The sequence below is a fragment of the Henckelia pumila genome, chromosome 2 (assembly GCF_033568475.1).
Source record: "Henckelia pumila isolate YLH828 chromosome 2, ASM3356847v2, whole genome shotgun sequence".
Taxonomy (NCBI): Eukaryota; Viridiplantae; Streptophyta; class Magnoliopsida; order Lamiales; family Gesneriaceae; genus Henckelia; species Henckelia pumila.
The window spans coordinates 130298737-130321068 of NC_133121.1; the positions used below are offsets into that span (position 1 = coordinate 130298737).

At 32.2% G+C, this 22332-nt stretch overlaps 3 protein-coding genes across 3 annotated transcripts; 1 reads left to right on the top strand and 2 right to left on the bottom strand.

The window, feature by feature from the left end:
- Positions 1 to 2845: 2845 nt before the first annotated feature.
- LOC140878406 (cyclin-U2-1) lies at positions 2846 to 3587 on the bottom strand. Its single transcript, XM_073282008.1, has 2 exons — positions 3208 to 3587; positions 2846 to 3119 (listed from the first exon to the last, which is right to left on the bottom strand). Exons 1-2 carry the CDS (start codon positions 3582 to 3584, stop codon positions 2846 to 2848), a joined length of 651 nt encoding a protein of 216 aa, XP_073138109.1. The 5' UTR covers positions 3585 to 3587.
- A 9588-nt stretch (positions 3588 to 13175) lies between these two features.
- Positions 13176 to 14427, top strand: LOC140885059 (uncharacterized). Its single transcript, XM_073291973.1, has 2 exons — positions 13176 to 13379; positions 14018 to 14427. The coding sequence occupies exons 1-2, from the start codon at positions 13282 to 13284 to the stop codon at positions 14304 to 14306; spliced, it is 387 nt and encodes a 128-aa protein (XP_073148074.1). The 5' UTR covers positions 13176 to 13281; the 3' UTR covers positions 14307 to 14427.
- Positions 14428 to 18209: 3782 nt separating this feature from the next.
- On the bottom strand, positions 18210 to 19274 carry LOC140878407 (metalloendoproteinase 4-MMP). The gene has a single exon (XM_073282009.1). The coding sequence runs from the start codon at positions 19272 to 19274 to the stop codon at positions 18210 to 18212; it is 1065 nt and encodes a 354-aa protein (XP_073138110.1).
- Between the last annotated feature and the right edge of the window lie 3058 nt (positions 19275 to 22332).

The window sequence follows — 22332 nt, forward strand, 5'->3', positions numbered from 1 at the left end:
TAAGCAAACGAGAAACCAAGATTAGAAGCAACCAAATATTAATTTTTTTTTAAAGAAGGCTCACGCGCCCGCGATGAAATCAGCGCGCCCGCGCCGATGCTTCGCCAAAACCAGCGCGCCCGCGCCCTTACCTCGCAAAGAGGCCGCGCGCCCGCGCTGTCCTCTCGCCCAGAAATGTTAAGGCACCGAAATAAACTCAACAAAACCTAAACACTTGCATTAAAAGTATTTGACAAACCAATAACAATACAAGAAAAGTTTAGGGAAGAGAAACATTCAATTCGGTAGTACCTACATCGATTCTTGCTTACAAAACAAATACGAGAAGTTCGAATGACTAAACATATTCGCAAAACATAACTAGATTGACATGCTGATTCGACTTCTAAACGAGTCTCACTTCTATCTCTTGCTCTTGACGCTAACCAGGTCTACGCTGACTTGATCATGCCCCTCATGTTGCCAAGTACACATATAAAACAAAGCGACAGCCGGATAAACCGGTGAGAATGATAATCCCAGTAAAAGCAACATATCAAGTAATACAACAATAAACATGCTTTCAAGACAACAACAAAATCAATAACAACGTAATGAAATGCATGTCTTTAAACCGTGATATCAAATCTGATAAACGAGGGATTGCTGCTGTGCTTTTGGGATCCCGAGGATGAGATCATGTGACGACTCACCGACTCTCCCAATCGAGGTGGTGCCACATATCTCACTCCTCTAGACTTTGAGCAACCATAATGAGTATGCTAGCACTAGGCGATACGACTACGACCTAGGCCACTCAATCATAGTTCTCAAACATCCAAACAAAAGGGCGGTTCTGCCCGCTGAAATCAACGTAGGCTCAAGATGAATGCAAAACAGAAACATAAAACATAAGCCACATAGTCAAAAGCAAAATCAATCAACAAGACACAAGTTCCTCATGCTAGAATAAGTGTAGATGCAATATGTGATTTGAAAGGAAAACTCGAGAACCAACTGTCCCGAGTATGTTATCCCGCTACGATGACTGCTTTTACCTTTCAATGCCGTAGATCCAACTCCGGACAAGCTACAACAAAAGATTGTATCAACAACTATATAACCTAAACAACAAACAACGGTTCAAGGAAATCTCTTTACCATTCTTCGTCCAAAACTCGACGATCAAATGTTGCTAACACAGGACTCGACAACTCCAACGAATCTGTACGAAGATAAGAGATGATCAACTACAACTATCACTCACAAGCCAATGCTTCAACAATTCAAAAACGATTCGAAAACCCAAAACTCAAACCGACGGCATAACGGCTATAAACTGAACAAACCGGAAACGCAGACAGCAGTTCAATACCGATATGACCTCATATCAATGCCCAAAACAACAATAACAAAGCAAACCCATCAATATCAAAATCCAAGTTTTCGAAAATGGCTTCCAAAAATCATAAAAAATCCGAACGTCGCTCTAATTCAAAACTGACAGATAATAAACGATCAGAACTCTGTCAAGAACAACATACTCAAATCTCGAACGATTCTAACAACATCCAAAAACTAGAATGTATCTGATCAAAGAAAGACTTACGATAGAACGAAGCTCTCGTAGCCGTGATCGATAATCTGTCTTCAGAAATGATTTCTAACGGACGGATCAACCGGAAACCGAGATTGGAAAGCTTGAACTTCACGTTTTGCTCCCTAATGGAGGTTGAAGGCGTGGAGGAGGAATGGAGGAGGTGAAGGAGACTACTCCCAAGTCAAACAAATTGTAGATAATATATCAAACTCCAAAATTGCGTTTTAGTCCCTGAAATTTCCAAAATTTGAAAAAAGGACCCTGATCTAAAACAAGTCGGCTTGTGAACTCTGTAATCTCCGATTAACTCAAATAAACTCATTTAAGATAAAAACGGGGCGTTACACTATGACTATAATATGATATAATATGATATGATTTGATTGGTGATCCCTAGTTTAATACACTATTTTTAATTTCTTCATAATTAATGACACGTCCAACGACATTCTTAATTAAATGATCACACACACACATATATAGTTATTTATTTATTTATTTATATATAGATCGAATGAATTATATAAAAATCGTGGACACACACACATACGTATTCTCATTGTATGTACCAAACGATGCAATGAAAATATCAACGTCTGGTATGTAGATTTAATTAAGTGTTTAACCTAATCATTGAGGATAATCTCATATTTAATTCACTGGAAAATAATTCTTCTTCTAAAATTAATCTTTTCGCTTTAGAAATGTGAATTTACTCGTCTCAGTTAGAAAACTTTTATACAACAAAAAATTAAATCAGTGGATAATTTTCCAACCTTGAATAACTACAATATACATTAATACGTTAGCGTTTTAGTAATTTCTCGTATGTTTTAGTTTTTTTTTTAACTTTAATAACTATAAAATAAATTAATCAAAGTTTAAAATTTTAAAATGCTAGCGCGTACGTGTGTTCCACATAATATATTAATTAATATATAGCATTAATTACACTAGTGTTAAATAATTAAATCACGCAAAAATATAATATTTCCGAGTCGATCTAACCCATGAAAATTATTACATTTAAATATTATTTTTCACGTATAATCTCCGTATTAGTTATGTTATAAAGAAATATTGTATAAAATCATAAGACAATAACACACAACTCACGAGACCTGCTCATGATTGACCCGCAAGTTGTTTGATACAAGCCTTAAAAATAGACCACTCGTACGTGGTGAAATTTCTATACAATTTGGTATAAATTTATATAACAAGGCCAAAAAAAAAAAATGGAACAAAAGACAAAAGAATAATAATTTATGATAAGAGGCGAGCATTATGATTATGAATGTGGTTCCTCTGTTCCATTTGTTTAGTTTTGATTTCCTCGGCACATCTTATCAAAGTCTTCTCGATTTGGTAGCCTCCTCCGATGCTCACTTCCCTCTCCAAATGGCTACAATAACTCTCAAACACACTCACATTCACATGCATTTTGAATTTCATCAACAACAACATTTCCATCTCCAAATTGTTCATCTCCTTTGTACTCAATCCCCCAACTCGAGCAAAGTAAGAATTTCTATAATTCCTGAAAAAATAAAATTTAAAAAGTAAGCAAGAGAATATTATAATTGGTTAGGAGTTTTTTTGTTTCATTTGACGGAAAAAAGACTTACATGTCTTCGACATATTTGGATGCCACCATAATTGTTGTGACAAGAAGTCTATGTACATTTCGTGATCCAATTCGGAACTCTGGATACAACTGACAAATCCTGTCGATATAAACGTATGCCACGACGTAAACGGACGATCCCGCTCTGGTGTATCGGTAAATCCTCTCCAAATACGACTGAATCGACATGTCCGGCGCCTCGTCGGACTCGAAAACTCGGGTTTTGGACAACGTCCATCTGCGATTCTTGGCTATCCTTTCGTTCCTAGCCATTGTTCTCTCGATGAGAGAGGCGAGAACTGAGATGACTAATGGGGTGGTGTTCGAGTGAGAGTAGTGGAGATCATACCTAAGCTTTCTCGGAGATATTATGGCCATTCTATTTAATTTTGTGGGAATGGAAAATGAGAAGGGGTTTGAGAGGGATTTATATAAGAGAAACGGAGAAGGAAAGGGAGTAGGGACTAGTAGTTTCTTTCTTTCTCTATGAGTCAATATAGAGAGAATAAATTTGCCATTTGGAACGATGGTGGGTGAGATGGGAAAAATCAATTACAAGATATTTGCCTCCTATTTATTATAAAACCAAACTTGGGACATTACAGCTATTATCTATCTTTGAATATACATTATAATATACCAACATGCACCCTGTTTTTAATGGCACGCACATAGATGAAATGGTGAGATTTGGCAGAGGTGGTCGCGCGCTCATTTTTTTACTTTAAAAAACAAAACAAATTGTTTTCGATTCTCCACTTCTTCGAAGAATTGTAGGAGCTCATATGGTGTCACGGATATATAGACGACGAGTTGGTCTTTATATATAGTTAAAATTTTGGTATAAAAATTAATATTTTGTAATGTATATATTTAATTAAGTTAGATACAAGATCCATATCATGAAATTGATATGTGAAAAGATCTCATAAGAGTTTTTGTGAAAGAATTTTGCATTTTGCACTGTATAACAATTTTTAAAGTAAATTAATAAATTTAATTGGATGTGATATTCACTAAAATTGGATGGTTCGGATCCAATTCAAACCCGAAGCTTCGAATTCGGGAATGAAGCTGAAATCAAGCAAATAATGTTAGAGAGGGCCGGGAAGGTGTCCCGGCGTAGCCCCTCCGACGCTCAAGTCAAAGGCGTGAACGAATAAAAGAAAGAGGAGCTTTAGCGCCCCTCAAAATGAGAATGATAAGTTACAAATGAAGTGAGCAAACCTAGTATTTATAGAGTAGAAGGTAAGAGACCACGCACATTCCGTAAGGGACCACGCGAGTGAGACTCACGCGATTGTTCCTTCGGGACTCGCCCTTAAGACGAGGCTGAAGCTAAGAGGTCTTGTCCTTGAGACGAATCTTAGGCTAAGAGCTCACCCACCTCATATATACTCTACCCCAACTACTATCCTCCGCCATCATCATCCTCAACTCCTAGGCTCATCCACACCTCATCTCATCACCTTCCCACCTCCCTCTACTCATCCACTCTTAAACTCATCCTCAACTCCAACTCCAACTCCAACTCCAACATACCTCGCCTCGACCACTTACCATCATGGGTCAATCTTACCACTTAGACCTGAACTCGGGTCTTGTTTCTTAGCTATGAACTTCAATTAGACCTAAACATGTGATGAACTTATTCTTGGGATATCAATAGGTAAATCATGCTAACTAAGGTTAGCTTTCTTGGCTCATGCATCACTTAAAAAGTACGTCCGCCCTGCACCCACCCCCGAGTATATGCTTCTACGTAATTGAGTATTGGAGGCCGAAAAGATTAATATACAAGTAGTGTTTGTCATGTCTAATGAACTAATGATGTGAATGTGATCATTGCATTAACGCTCCACCGACGATGATGGACTAAGAGAAACTTAGTTGTTAACATTGATTATGAGTAAAGTTTGGAGTCAAGATATCAAGTTCGAATTCTACATGAAACTTTCTTGTTTAAGCGTGTTTACTTTCGTATACGAGGTTTAATAAGCGCACATACTTATAGAACTTTTTTGTTTAATCGTGTTTATACTCGTATACGAAGTTTACTCAACACACGTCCAAACAAAAAGGCTAAAAATGTCTCATCATATATATATATATATATATATATATATATATATTTATGGGAATAAGAAAAATATTTTGAAGATACGTTATAGGTGTTGGGTAAGGTTTCCACGACTCCACCGCTAGAGATGGCATTTATTGGCCCATTCTAATTTGTCTTGACATTTTGGGGTAAAAATAATAATTCAATCGCGTGAACTAGTGAAGTTACACGTGCGGAGCATTGGCCCCCACTTAATTTGTCTACACAATTAATTTCTAACTTATATTTTCTTGGCAGTGGACTAAGACTAGCCAGCCACGTTACTATCACAAACCCTACTCCCATGTGGTTCTTTTCTCCTGAGAATTAAATTACAAGACTGTACTTTTTTCTTCTTCTTCTTCTTCTTCTTCTTCTTTTTTAATTTTCCATTTTTCAAAATTTATATGCAATAAATATTCATATGTATAATTTATGATCATTTTCATGAATCCCATGAGTACACTTGGCACCTTTATGAGTACTTATTACTTGATTGTATTTAATTTAATTTTTATCGATTATAATTATGATTTTTCATCAGTCGATGTGTTAGACAGAATTCCAATACGGTAAAATTTTTTTTTAAAAAAATGTATTGATAGTGGAACAAGGTTCATATCCCATCAAGTACGATTTTATGTACAATATCTCGAGTACCAACATGTTGACCAATTTAAACCTTGGGCCCAGTTAATCTCCCCATACAGCTGTGTCTGGACTCGATCATTATTTAATTGGGCCCAAAACATTAATGTTTTCCTTTTAACTGGCCCTCTGGCCACTTATTCTATATTTTTAGATAAAATTCACATATGATTATTTCCCTTAAGTTTCAAAATATCATTTTTGTTACTGCTCAGACAGGAGGTTTTTTTTATTATTTATTTTATCCCACCGACACAAATGGATGTTTCTAAAAAACCGTAATTCCTGCTGATTTTAGGAAATCCATTACTGGATAATTTTATTTTTCAAAAAGAGGTTTACTTTTCTGTTTCTTTTTTTTTTTTTTTTTCATTTTACAACCCGGAAGTCAAATTAGTTAATATCATTGTTATAAGTTTGTGTTTAATACTCTAGAGATTAAAATTTCATCTATGATTGAGTGACGACGAGCATGAATTTATCAATCTCACAATAGAATGAAAGTCATTTGATATGTTGTCCGTATCAACAAAACACGTCTTAATTTCGAAAACTCATAACTTAAAAACTCTAAAGTTAAATGTAATTGACTTAAAAAAATTATACGATGAGTGACTCCCGTTAAATAACTTAAATTTCCTTAGGTGCATGCGAGTAGGGATATTAGCACATTAAAATTGACCAGATCTATGTTAAGACAATAAAAATAATCGTTAAATTTGGAGCATTACATGATTGAACTTGACATTCAGAAAATTATAATTAGATTATTAAAATTTAAAATGTATTTTCATACTCGTTAAATTAGTAACCAGTAATAATTTTGAGTTTAATACAAACACAAATCTCACAAGTTGAATTAGAAGACTTGGAGGGCCAAGTGGGAAGGAGCTGCCTTAAAACGAGTCCAAACCGTTTGGATTTTATTGGGTCGGCCCAATTAACCGAGTTCAGAATAGAGCCCATGTATTCAAGAGCAATTATACTTATCCACGTTCGGGATGTTTTGTCTGGGCCTTATGATGCCATAGAATTAGAAGCCCACAAAGACTCCTTATCCAGTTTTATTTTATTTTTTTGGATGAGTCTTATTTTTATTTTTAACACACGCACATGACAGCACACGTGCGTGTTTGTTTATAGATATGTTGACATTAATCAATTAAAAGTGGATGAGTTGAAATAAATTATAATGAATCTGACATTTTAAAAAAAAAAAAAGAGATGCAAAAAAAGTTAAAATTTTTGTGTGTACAAACTGTCTGCCTTTCTTTAGTTCTAATTTGGTTTATAATGTTACCACTACGTAATAAATCTCTAGTTAATATTTATAAAAAATAATAATAAATAAATATTATTACAAGTTGCAAATGCAAAGAGGGAACGGATCTAAATATGCGGGCCCCAAGCCCATATCAGTGATAAGCTATCCCGTCATGGGCCCGGTTTTTGATGATGAAGTTTCATGGTGTCGAATTTTTGTGGGCCTGTATGGCGAAATCCATAACTTTTATAAGTAAAACAAGTGGGCCCACCATTTCCCAGAAATGTGGTGGTGAATGTTTGCAATAGCTTTCCTTTAATTGCATTCAATTATTAACACTTTGTTCAAAGAAAAATCATCATTTCTTGATGAATTTTCTATGTGGCCCCGATCGTACTAAATCGATACGTTCCATAACTATTGTTGCATCAACTCAATATTTAGGTGCGACACCGAGTCGGCACGAAAATATTCAAAACCGATCAAGTCATTCAAAAAAATACAGATTTTCGAGCTAATCCATCATGAAAAATAAACTTTTATGTACGAGTTGGAGGAGTCCACGAGAATCGTCTAAACTCATCACTTGTAACGCCTTGAAGTTTATCTCTATTATATTATAATAGTTGAGCATGCGATAGAAACTGTTTTGGTATGACAATGACATCAAATTATGTTTATCCATTTTTGCCCCTATATTATGTTCATTGTAGAATTAGTTTTGTGGTTCTATTGGTAATTTTTCTAATTTTCACCCGTGTTTTATGTATTAGATATTTATGTATTAGAAATTATTATGTATTATATATTTTTAAATTTGTAATTTTAGTCCCGTGTTTTACATACGCCACGACGAATAGTTTAAATAAAAGTATACACTGATTTAATGAATTTGTGTTCCTTTAGTCGGTAGTAATTGTTAATATAATAATAGGAAATGAATAAATAATAGAGTTGATTGATTAAATAACAATAAATAGTAGAGGAATAGAAGTGAAAGTAGAGATCTTTAGTGGTCCCTTGTGAATTAAAAGGGCACATGGAATAGCCGGGCTGAGTGTGTGGGGATGCTCTTCTTTAAGGAAACACCAAAAGTACGTCTCAATTGTTTCCTTCCCCGCTAGATAAAGTAGTTTTTTTTTTTTTAAATTTTTTTTAATATAATAATTTAATGACTCCATGTTCTAATAATTAAAATAAGAAGAAAAAGGAGAAGAAGAAGACTGACGGAGTTTCGGGTCAAGGAGTACTATTTTTTGGTCCAATAATCAAGCTGTGGGGTCTAGCTACACGAAATAAGATTTAGTAATATTATCGAACACAATATGCAAAATGTAAGTTTAACGTTTGATTTGAAGTACGGTATAATTAATATATAAATAAGTAATATAATATAATAAAAAATAATAAGTAATATAATATAATAAAAAATAAATAAGAAATAATAGTTAAAATAGTATTAGATTTGATTGATAGATTATGATTTATTTGATTTGATTCAATTTTATATAAAATGTTAAATGACTATTTTATCCTTTTAACAATAAATAAAATAAAAATTATATTATTTATAAGGGGTAATATAGTAATTTGAGTTCAATAATTTGATTGATGTAAAATAAATAGTTAATATATGGATAAATAATATGATGAGAAGAACTTGTGATGGGATAAGATGAGTTATACGTATATTAGTAATATGGTGAATAGAACGATGCCTAATTGAATTAAATAAAGCTATGAAAGAGTATCAATTAAAGTGAGGAAGAAAAAAATATATAATACCATGAACAGATAAATAACAAGGTTTATTTTATTTGAAAAATCAGTTGCATTTTTGTCACATGTGATGTCAAATTTTAGTCTTGGTTTACTAATTTTTTTATAGCAATTTTATTCCATTTATGATGAGACATTAATGTGGCACTAATACAAAATTGATGCGTATAATGCAATAGTAACACTCAATTAAAAATGATTAAAAATGTGAAAAAATCAAAATGTATATGACTAAAATTGAAATTTGATGACATAGAATACTAAAATTGCCAAAGTAGTACACATACATGAAAAAAATGTAATTTTTTTGTTTTTGATAGGTTTGAATAATATATCATTATAAGATTTTTCATTGATTTTTTTAATTTAATAGTAAAGAGTACGTTTATTCACACGCTTAAAAAATATTACTTTCAGACTTAGAAAAAATTGATTAGTTAACTGATTATTTATTTAGCTGGAAATTAGTTTGGTCAGTTATTAAAGTGAGCTATAATAAAGTTCGTGGGTTCTTAAAATAATGTGCCTAATGATGACATTTGAATAAAAAACTTACTTTATCTTACTGTACATATATATCTCCCAATAATTAGATATCATGGTCACAAATCGGTTGAATGATGTAACAATTAACTTTATTTTTTAAATATTTAAATTCGGATACGAGAGACAAAATATTAAGTCCAATTATTCGTATATGTCATCCATAACGATCGATTCGATATAGCTCTTTATGACTAGCTAGTTTTTAACTCTTTTCCCGTATGCCAAAATGCATTTCACCCCTAAGGGACAATATAATAACATATTCCACCTCCATGAAAATACAAAAATGTGACATCCGATTACTTTGAAGACTAAAGTTAGCAAGAGTTTATCACAAACCCTCGATCGCTAATATATCTCAATGTATGAATTCTGTCTAAATTGCGACGAAAGAGATAGTTTTTCATGAACCGTCTTCAGTCTCTCCGTAATTTGAAATAGCCACCAAATGCATAAAAACTATAGCCAAACGTTGTGAATGAATTGAAAAATGATTGGGTGTGTAAGGATTCAAGAGATGTAGCTAGCCTAGCTAATTAATTTGTGGATACTAATTATACCATGATTATGAAATTGTGGAATATACATGTTTAAAAACTCGTACTAGACAACTAGGACATTGGGTATGGGTAATAATAATATTCCATTTCCCCCACCTAAAAATGAGTAAATGACAAATGAGTCCCAACAATGTTAAAACAACTGTTGGTACGAAGTTGACCCTTGTTTGCTGAAATTGTCTAGATTATAACCTTTTTACACTGAACTCTCTCGGAAATTTACATTCACAAACCTCACTGTCACGTGCGCTGCGTGTTCCACACCTCTCCCATTTCTGCGAAACTTCATTTTTGGGTCATTAATTCTAATGAGCATCGAGTTGAACCGTAAAGAATTGGATAGATGGATTTGAAGCTAATTAAAGATTACAAACATCAGTTACTTAGTTATTTTTTGAGTTATTGTCGTGAATTTCATGACTCGTCTCACTCGAAACGCGACATGACGTTGTTTTCAGCAGACATATATGATTATGGTTCTGTTCAACAAAACTTCACAAATCATCCGCAAAGCTGCAGATGTGAATACAAGAGTGAATGATGTATATTACCTGTTTTCGAACCTATAATTTCCCACGAATCATTCTACGAACGATTTGCATATTCGTAAAATATTAAAATTTCTTGACGATTTGACAAACCTAATTAGGAGGTATAGCGGCATTTAATTACTAGCATCCAAGCACACATTTTGCGTGTGTGATGTAATATATAAATCTTATGTATTTATTTTATTTTAAATTAAATATTTGATTTGAAAAAAAAAAAAAGATAGTGGGAGAAGATGGTGGGAGATGAACATTATAGTGGGGTTGAATAGTTGGATTTGAAAAAAACAAAGATAGTGGTAGATGGAGATAATGAGGTTGAATCGTTTTTGTTTATTTTACCCTAAAACAAAGACATTTTTGAGGGTATAAATGTAATATTATAATGGTGTCATCATTTGCATACCAAAATAGTTTTAAAAAATAGAGAGATATTATAATATAGTAAAAAATAGTAAAGATATATTTGTTGTTTAGATAACTAGACCGAAAAAAATTGAATTCATCTCGTTCTTATAATTCGCATATATACTTTGAGATCCCATTGTGATTAGTACATAAATATATGTAGTAGACTGATTAGAATTTTCTCTTTTAAGATATTTAAACAATAAGAATGCATCCGAAATCATACAATCCAAATGTGCTTTTGAAGTTTGAACGATGTTCGACGTTTTCTAGCCTTTATTTTCCGACAGTTAATGTTTTAAGCCACAACAATTAAAGTGCGCCTAGTTAATTAAACCAAAAGTTAAACACGATCGAACTCATTTAAATTCCACTTATACCAAGGTTTAAAAATTGAGAAGAAAAATTAATCGTTCCAATGGTAAATCATGATAAAAAGATTTGACTTTGGTATTAAAATTATTAACCAACATGGAGTTTAGATGTCTATTAATAGGTGGAACAATTTTTTTTTTCCAAAGTAAATGGTGGAGTTAATTTGCACATTTTAAAATATAAATCTATCGTGTTGAATAGCGTATCAAACACTCCAAAAATAACTTGAAACTATTATTATAATAACAATAATTATAAAATAAACAATGCAAGTTATATATTAATTAATGTTTAGACTCCACACAGTCGCATAAAGTGGATGAGCAAAAACCTAATAAATTTAAGAAGTTTTCAATATGAAAAGCACTTGCAGCTTTTTTTTTTTCTTTTTAAAATTCCTTTTTATATATATATAAATCATAAATTCAGTCTTCTCACGAATTAATTTGTAATACAGTTGTTTTTTTCGATTCGAATCATAAAAAAATATTATTATTTTATATGAAAAATATTATTATTTTGATACTATACATAGATCGAGTCAACTGATGTCACAGATAAATATTCATGAGAAAATCTCAAAAGATAGACAAAATAAACAAATTAAGTTTTTTATTTTATTATATGGAAATATATTATAAGTTGTTAATGTGTATAAAAATTATGAACTACGGATTCCACCACCACTTTTTTACAATAAAACAAGCAATTTGTGCCCCCACGCTCCTGTAAAAGAGGTCGAAGTCTAGGACTTTCTTTTCGATCTTAAAAGCTAACAATAAATTGATCCAAAAGAAAGGCAACAATAATAAATGAAAAAGGGCCATCCATATATAGGGTATGTAAATGAAACAAATTAGGGACAAAACTGTCTTTTTCTCCACCAAATATATATTGATTTCCTTTGTCTTCTCTAATTTTTTAAGGAAAAAAAAAAGAAGCAAAAACAATTTAGAAATAAGTCAGTTTGCGAGCTAGGGTTGGGCACTGGAGTAGGGGTAATTGGGTGATCGGACCAGAATCTGACCAGGTAGAAAATTTTAAGTGATTCAAATACTTTTTAGGGTTTTGCTATGACTCCAAACCAATATAAATAATATTTTTTTAAGCACGAACTGAAATTTAGGTTTTTTTTTGTTATCTACTGGTTGACGATGTTGATATTATTAATAAAATTTTGGAAATTTTTTTATTTTAAATAAAAAGTAATTAGATCATAAATTTTAAATTAATAAAACCCAAAAAATCCAATCCAACCCAACTCAACCCGTGTCATTAATTAAAGTTTGCAAATGTTGTCTACAATAGGAGTAGTTCGGTAAGGTATATCGCGGTATTCAACAAATACCGCATACCATACCGAAAAATTCGGTATCGATACCGTACTGATACCGTGTATATCGAATTTTTTTCGATATACCGAAATATCGAAAATTTGAAAATCCTATATCGATACCGATACCGAAAATATCGTACCGAAATTTTCGATATATACGATTTTTTTTCAATACGATATAAGCGGTATGAAGACATTTCAATATTTTTTCCCCCGTCCCTAATCTAAAACTAAGAATTAAGGACTGCAAGCAACCTGTGGCCTACCGGTATATATCTATCAATCTATATCTATTCTAACCTTTCCACACACACAACACAAACACAATTATATACAAAGTTGAATTTATGCGCATGTATATAAATACCCACACCGACTTAAAACCAGTTACAAATTATTAATAATAATAATAATAATAATGTGTGCCCCTAGCCTGCCCCTTTATTATTATTTAATAATAATCAGAAATTCTCTCTCTAATTCAGCAGCCTCGCCTGCAAAAAACAAGAAATGGTGGATCATCAGACCGTTTGCTGTATGTGCGGCGATGTTGGCTTCCCGGACAAACTTTTCCGCTGCTCCAACTGTCGCCACCGCTCCCAACACTCGTAAGCTCCCCCATATCTCTGTGTATATATAATATTTGTTTTCTCTCTGTGTGTGTGTGTGTATATATATATGCATATACACACGTTTTAATGTGTGTTTCATCAGCATATATACATACATATATAGGCCCATATACATACACTAATTTATATCATGATTCTTGGGCTTTGTGAATGGAGCGATCGAGAGGTGATTTTATGGGTATTTGGAATATTTATATATTTATTTATTATTGCTTGATTATATATATGATTATTATTTTCTGTTTTATAATCTTCTGATGATGATCATCATCAGTTTGTAGTACTCCATCTCTGCTCTTGCTCTTGATTCTTCGGCCATCGAAAAATCTTATAATTAAGTGCAGCGCACGATCGATTAAATGACTAATTTTCTTTCGGACCACAAAGGGTCGAGCTTTTAATTTGCTTTGCGCCGCCTAATCAAATATTAATTAAACTAATATTTTTTTTATTAGAGTTTAATCAAATATTAATTAAACTAGCTAGCTATGTGATTACCAGTCACCCGTCATTCTCGACCTCACAAAATACTAGGATATCACTTTATTTTTCTATAATTAAGCTTATATATTAATTAATAGCTGGTGTGATTAATTTTCTTGCCAAAATTCTAGGTACTGTAGCAATTTTTACAGCGAATTCTCGGATCCTATTCAAGTATGCGACTGGTGCCAATGCGAGGGAAAAAGTTCCTCGTCAAGACATGGGAACTCATCGGCATCGAGGAATAATACCAAAGCTGCGTCGCATGCAAGTGAGGTCAGGTCCGTCTACTCCGGCGACAAAATCAAGCTGCAGGATCGGGAAGAGGGTGGCTCTCCGCCGGAGAAAGCCGCCGGAAAAAGCCCCTCCCCACGCCCCACCACCCGAAGGTACAAGCTTCTCAAGGATGTCATGTGTTGAAGTATGGAATAATTAAAAAAATATATAATATAATAATATATGAATAAATAAATTATTGTACGTGTTCGCGAGATATTTATGTTTGTGTTTGTATATTACCAGTAGCTTTAGTTGGATGTCCTTTTCACTTTTTTTTTTTATATGAGTTTTTCTCGGCCCATGTCTCCTTGCTAATTAATAAACCGTGTACTTATGAAAAATGGAATTTACAAGTCTTAGCTTTTGCAACTTAATGCACGTTTCTTTCGTCATCACATCGATCTTTATCGTTAATATCTATATCAGTTCGATTCTCATCATATAAATAAGCGTTATAACTTTCAACGTTACATGCAAAAGCTCATCATAACACATGGTGGCGTCATGTACATTCGATAGAAGAACTTCACCTCATCGAAGACGCACACAGGTGTTGATCACCTTATAATCAAAGGTAATATATAATATGTGTGTGCTAGTATGTTTGTAAGTAGGGTTTGTCTGTTGGACAAGTATAGAGAAAGGGAGCAAGTGGATTACCCTCATTTGTTATGTTGATGAGTCTCGTAAGAAGAATAGATCATTAATGCGGTTGGTTCTCTTTTTCCCAAAAGTAAATGTTCATAGTACCTTATAAAGCTGCTAGCTAACTTTTACTAGATTCATTCATTGAGGAGTTTATCCATTACATATATATAGTTTAATTTTATATACTTCAAATAATTAAATAATTTAAAAAAATATCCGAAGATCAATCTTATTATTATAGCTAGCATTGAGTACGTACTCACTAATTACGCAAGCACATCATGTTGTTAATTATCAATATATATAAATATTAAATTTGACCCATGATTAATCTCAAATTTGGTTTCCTTTAATTTTGCATTCTCATGAATTAAGTTTCACTTGTACCAAACAAAGCAAAGCAATCCCACATGGTAATTGCTGTCCTTCACGCATTTCAACCCCCATCTCTTTCCAACTTGCAAGCAACAAACTGGGGCTTGCGTACGTACGCATATATATATATATAACCTTTCTAACACGGATTAATTAATTACCACAAATTGTGCTTAATTAAATTAAATACGTGACGTTCTTGATAATCTCCAATACGATATCGTACAAATATTCCTCTCAGTTGGATTTGATTCTTTTAACATCCGTCTGGAATTCGAATGCAAGAGTAGTATTGGTATAAGCTAAGTTCTAAAATTTTTAATAATATTATGTCTCATAAAGATATATATAATAGTTTAAATTAAACACAACTAAGGTTGAAAATATGTGATGGGGACCGATTGTGATTAAGGAGTGTGCCACAACTAATTGGTGGACGGCGGAGTCAAAACTATATATATATGGCAATGACATTACATTTTTTTAGGGCGGTAATGGCATAATTTTAATTTTTTGATCTTTTGAATCGTACAACAAGTTAAACATTATATTTCAACTCTATTTTGGTTGGGAAACTTAGTCCTCTCCATAATATTAATACTGTACCAAATAATGATCCATCGTGCACATTTAGGTTCAAAATATGCACTAAACTACATGCACACATTGAGTTACACATTGCGTTACACATTGCACATGCATGATATTAAAAAATTATTCCTTCATTTTATTTGAAAAATATCTTTCCAAAATTCATTAAGGATATTTTTGTAATTTCAATTATAACGTGTAACTCAATGTGTAACTTTCCATGTACATGTAGCATCACCCTTAATTAAAACCCACGCATGCACTTTGTCAACTTCCAGACGATATTTTATATAGGTGTTTTTTTGGGGAAGACACCATGCATGAAAATGATGTCGTTAATCAGCCAAGCCAATTAATTAAAATATCAATTAATAAAGATTTGGGAGCTTCTTTAAATTACTTGCCCTCTTCTTCGAATGTCTTCGTCTATATATACATATATGGTCACGTCGTCGTCCAAACAATAGAAAAAGTTTAAAATTTTATCTATTATTTTAACGAATACAAGCGTATTGATAGGGGCAAGTTTTTAATAGGTTATACTTTATGTGCGTGGACAAAAACTCTGATTAGAACATTTTTAAGTATATCTAATTGATAACCAAAACAGAGTTTCTAATTATACGTCATATTATAATGAAATAAGAAAAACACAACACAAATATTATAACATATATAATACTCTTTTAATTTATTTAATCTGACTCATAAAAACGTACGTTTCATTATAAATATGGATCAGGTCAATCCATCTCACGAATATAATTAAACCAGTACTGAAAATGTTTCGCAATAGACCAACATGTGTATATGTATGTGTGTGTGTGTGTTTAAAAAAAAAATTAAAAACAAAAAACAAAAAATGATCTATTGACTATAATTCCCTGTTTCCTATCATGTAGATATGCATGCATGTTGAGAGGGGTAAATGAAGGAATTTGTCCCCCAACAATGAAGAGACGTTACACTGTATGAATATAAGGATAACGTTATACGTGATTGCATGAATGTTATCTTAGAAATTATAAAGTCATCCTGAATAAACACATGAAAAGATCTTTTCGTTGTAATGACTAATTTGTAATTTTAAAAACAAGATATAATCATGTATGTAACCACGTACTACATATAACATTTTTTCCGAATAAATAATTTAAAAACCTCCGAGTCATCTCGTTAGTTCCGTGAATTATATATGTGCTTTGTGTGCACTGTGCAGATCTATGTACACATAATTCTCTCCAACTCTATAAATATATGTATATGTGTGTATTTGTGATAGCTATATATATTTACTCATTTAAAAATAAAAGTTTTTGGTGCCTTGCACAAGTAGAACAAAACATAATAAATTTAAATAAAGAGACGTGTTTGTATCATGAATGGGGGCTAACTAATGCTCATGTGCTACATCCAACTATTGTTTTTTTTTTTTTATATTTCAGATGTTCACATGAACATCTGAAAATGCAAAAAAAAAAAAAAAAAAAAAAAAAAAAAAGGCTGTTGTATCTCCAAATGCTCATGTGGTAGCATAGACTCTCCCATTAATAGATCTCGAGTGACGAAGTATAATGCAATCTCTAACCATAATTTTCATATTTTCATTCTCTATAACCTCTAAAATAGAGATCTATGTTCTTTATTTTAAAAATCTTCTCAACCTATGCTCTCTAAATTTTATCAAATTCTCTATTTTTTTTTCAATACCAACCATAATATATATGTAATAAATAAATAATTATGTAACATATTATAAAATCAAACTCAATTAAATGTGTATATATTATGGCTGTATGTTTTTTATTTAAATAATGCATTTATTTTTTCACAAAATATTTGCAAGCCGCACACAACATTAAGTCTACAAACATTAAAATTAAATCGAAACGATCATAAAATTTAACATTCCGAACTACTGTACTCTTCTCACAAATGATCAATTAAATCATCCCGAAGTGCATAGTGATCCCACCTTTCTTTGATTTGCCGATGGCGTGCAAGAAACTCTTCAAATAATTGGACCAAATAGCCCACTAAAATATAATACAGGGGCTGAAAATAACAAACAAAAATTTGAAAAAGGATCAAAATATAATTTTTTTAAAGATCCAAATACCAATTTTAGAGGATTACATTTCGTAATTAATGTCATCCTCCAAATTCAATCTCTATTGCCACCTTAGTTCTCTAAATATGGAGAACCATTTTAGCATCCTCCGAACCACTATAGCATCCTCCTAAATGAAGGATGATAATAGAGAATGGTTAGAGCTATTGTCATCTTCCATTTTGGAAGACGGTTGGAGTTGCTCTAACATCTAGAGTTATATAAATCCGGCCAGAAAATGCATCAACTGATCATTAACTAATTTAAAGATCGTATAAATTATAATTAATGAAATCATGATTTCTATATATAATTATATATCACATCAACAACCAAACAATAAACCCAAAGAATGAAGGAGACAAATTAATTTTCCCTGGAAATGACTTGAGACAAAAACCATCATTCGAAGCCATTTCAGAGTACTCGTAATAAGCTCGAAAACTGAAGTTAGGGTTGGAACCATACAAAGCCTGAACACCTTTGATATCATCAACCCTCAAATTCACCTTCTTCTCCCTTGGCTTCAAGCTTGGGTACATGACAGATTCTTTAACACCACTGTGCGCCAATCCCAGCAAATGCCCGATTTCATGCGTCACCACCGACTCCAAATCCACCGCCACCTCGGATTTCTCCGCTCCAAAGTCCACCGCCCATGTCTCAGCCGTGTCTAGGTGGAGCCGCCCGATTTCAGGCGAGAATGCATGGGCTAGAACTCCGAGGACGCCGTCGAATGCCTCCCCGTCCCCATGCTCGCCGCCGTAGAACCCTATCTTGATGTCGGCGAAGCCGTAATCCTCGGATTCCACGAACGTGACAGGGATCACAGAAGCCCAGTGGCTAAAGGCACGTTTTAACGTAGCCTTTATATCTTGCATGGATAAGTACGTGATCATATTTGTCGGCGAAACGGCGTACGTCAAAGTCATCGGAATACTCCGGTCCCATCTCGGCCGGCTGGTGAAGTACGCGTACTTTCCCGTCGTTCGCGGTGTTTTTTCGTCGGGTACTATGTCCGGAAAGCCGCATCTAGGAGAAATGAGATTGGAAAGTGTACGAGAATCTAGCTTCCCGTTAATGGAAAGGCCAAACTTTTGTTGATATCTTGTTATGGCGTTTTCGAGGTCGCCGTCGAATAAATCGGTCGAATTTGTGACATTTTTCGAGTACTCTAGATACCCAAATCGGTTGAAATATTTCTTGAGTTCCGAGATCCCTTCAACGACATTGTCTCTATGAGCATCCCTGAATTTTTTGAATCCATGCCAAGTGATCATAGAACTATTTTTCCGGTTTATAGACGAAAATGGCGATGCTCTAGCACGACATGTACATGGAAAAACGAGGGAGAGAAGGAAAAAACATGTATAGATTGAATACATATGTACGTTCGTTTGTGAACATGAAAATGTTTATGGGAAGAATTGTTATATATTTATATATATATATAAAGGAAATATGGACTGTAAAATGAATACATTGTTGCGTTTCATGAATATATTTATATATATAGAAATATATATAGATAAACAATAAACAATATAAGAGACGTTGAATTTTCATGAATGCATAATGATTGGAATATGAGAAGTTAATGAACATTCTCCCTTGATCGCATTAATTGTCTCCTTTTATTATTGATAAAAAAAATGGTCAAATTTCTTTCTTTCGTTATATTATATGTATTACTATGTATATAAACATAAATATCGATCTCTAAACATTAAATTATCCCACGCTTGGATAAAATCGAATCTATAATTCAATGCTTGATTTGGTGAATTATATCGTCGTGGGGTTCAATCAATTGTTATATTTTTGGTGGTGTTGGTGTCAGAAGCAAAACAATTTGGTTATATGGGTTGTTTAAGGTTGAAGTTAGGAATTCGATAATTGGTTGAAGCAATCCAATTCAATTGGGTACCAATTTTTGTGATCATTGCTATTCTTGCTTGTTTTTTCTCTCATGGGCCCTTCTCTTCTGCTTTTTCGCCCTAACTAACATAAACCAGCTTCATTTCTCCAAACAATTTTCGTTTCCCACTCCGCATGCATTTAAAATATTTTGGGAAATTAAATATATTTTTTTCCAATAACTTTTTTGATTTTGAGTTTTGATCCACTAAGTTTTCATAGTTTTGTTTTTATATACCAAATTTTAATTTTCGAATATTTTGGTCCAATTGCTGATGTGACATTGAAAAATACAAATGTGACGTGACATCGAAAAATGATTGTGTGGCTTTGAAAATAACGAATTGTCAAGCAGTTGCATCAGCAATTGGACTAACGCGGTAGATGAGAATTAAAATTTAGTATACAAAAACGAACTTGAAAATTTAATGGACCAAACTAAAAATTGGACAAGTTAACGAAGAAAAAAATCATTTCCCGAGTATTTTATATCATTTAGCCTTAATATATAGATTTGTTTATTTTTCACACAAATTAAGAAAATTATTAGAAAAACAAAGTTACACACAAATTTCTTCTTTTACCACTATTTAATTTATTTCTTTTATCACTACTTAATAGTTAATTCATTTAAGAAATAGATGCACGGTATACCAAGAAAAAAATGCAACTAAATGTTGAAATTAAACTATATATTTGAGATAATCGAGGAAAAAAAAAAGAAAGTTTATATAATTGAGATGAATGTAGAATTTTATTTATTTGAGTATATATATATATATATATATGAGTCATTTTTCTTTTGACAGTACTGTAAAATAATATTTGCAACATTATAGCCATGAATATATATCGCTCTATTCATGTACTAAAACTCGATCGATAAAATCATTCAAAATTCGATATGCGAAAAGTTCCCAACTAGTAATATGTAAATCAATGGATGAACTCTCTATTAAATAGTAATGGAAAGGAAAATGGTGGAATGTTGGTAATTAAAGTTGGGCCAAAATATAATGAAGTTCAAAATGAAATAATTTGGGCTGCGCGACCATTCGATTCTTGGCCCAAACGATTTCTCCAAACAAATTACACCATGCACTTTTTCTGTTGTTTCTTTTTTTGATTAATGGGGGAGGGGTTTTCTTTTGTTTCATTCTTCTTTTTTTTAATAATAATAATAATTTAAATGAACATTTTCAATGTCGATATCTTTCAGTGGTAAAATAAAATTATTATTATTTAATCCACATGCATCGTACTATACATAATAATTATAGTCATAAAATGAAGAAGTGGAATTGCCCCCTCCCATGTATACATACATACTACAGAATAAACGATCAACTATCAGAAAGTGTAAAAAAATGGTCCCCTACACTTCCTAATTAAGATCCAAATAATAAAAAATATTGTTGTTAATTCATCCGTATACCATGTTGTTTTATGTTCATTAAGGGTCCGTTTGAAGACATGAATTATTAATTTATGTATTAATAATTTTATTTAGTTTTACGAATTTTTTTGCTATATTATTTATCCATGTTTCAATTATTTATATCACATCAATCAAATCATTAATTATTTATATTACATCAATCAAATAATTGAATTTAAATTACTATATTATTTTTTATAAATAATATTATTTATATTTTATTAATTATTGAAAGGATAAAATGATAATTTATTATTTTTATATAAAATATAACCAATCAAATCAAACAAACAATAATGTATCAATCAAATCAAATATTATATTAACTATCTTTATTTATTTATTTTTATTACAATATATTACTTATCTCTATGTTATCTATCTTATCACTAACTCCAAACGGACCCTAAAAGAAATAGTGTAGTTTAAACCACTCTTCTTGCCCGTGACGCGGGGGACGCGGTTGTAGTCAAACATGATGAACGACCTGTTATATGATGTGATCGATATTGTTTAGATCATCGATAATTTTTAACAAAATGATAACTACTCGATTTTATAATATAATTAATTATTTTTTTAAAAAACCCGTATAGAAAAATTATATATACACGTATAATAAATATTCACAGGATTCACCAAATGGTCTTAATTGGAAGTCAAATTTCAATTTCATATATGCTGGGGTTTGAATTTGAATCGCTATCCAAGTTGACATTTAAATGCCATATCTAATAGTTTTTAATGAAAAATGAATATGGCAGTTGCCAGTTGGAATGAATCTCCGTCCGTTTGGAGTCTTTGGACTGATTGTTCAGCACTTCAAAAGACAATTACTGTGTGATATAAAGAGAAATAAATATCTTGTTCCAAAAATAAATAAATATAACCCCCCATCTCTTTATTACCATTATTATTATTATTAGGAGATAAAATTAAAGGTTGTATATGTAAAGCGGGTTTCAGTTGCTGTTGACGTGACAAGACGGAGAGATTTTGGATTCGGATTGGAATTATACTTCAAATGTATTTTATAATAATCTTCACAATTGTATCTATTTTTTGGACACAATATTTAGTAATATTGT

Coding starts and splice junctions, on each gene's coding strand:
- LOC140885059 (XM_073291973.1), top strand. CDS start 13,282: ATGGTGGATCATCAGACCGTTTGCTGTATGTGCGGCGATGTTGGCTTC. Junction 13,380..14,017: donor CGCCACCGCTCCCAACACTC/GTAAGCTCCCCC, acceptor CCAAAATTCTAG/GTACTGTAGCAATTTTTACA.
- LOC140878407 (XM_073282009.1), bottom strand. CDS start 19,274: ATGTATTCAATCTATACATGTTTTTTCCTTCTCTCCCTCGTTTTTCCA.
- LOC140878406 (XM_073282008.1), bottom strand. CDS start 3,584: ATGGCCATAATATCTCCGAGAAAGCTTAGGTATGATCTCCACTACTCT. Junction 3,120..3,207: donor TCCAAATATGTCGAAGACAT/GTAAGTCTTTTT, acceptor TTATTTTTTCAG/GAATTATAGAAATTCTTACT.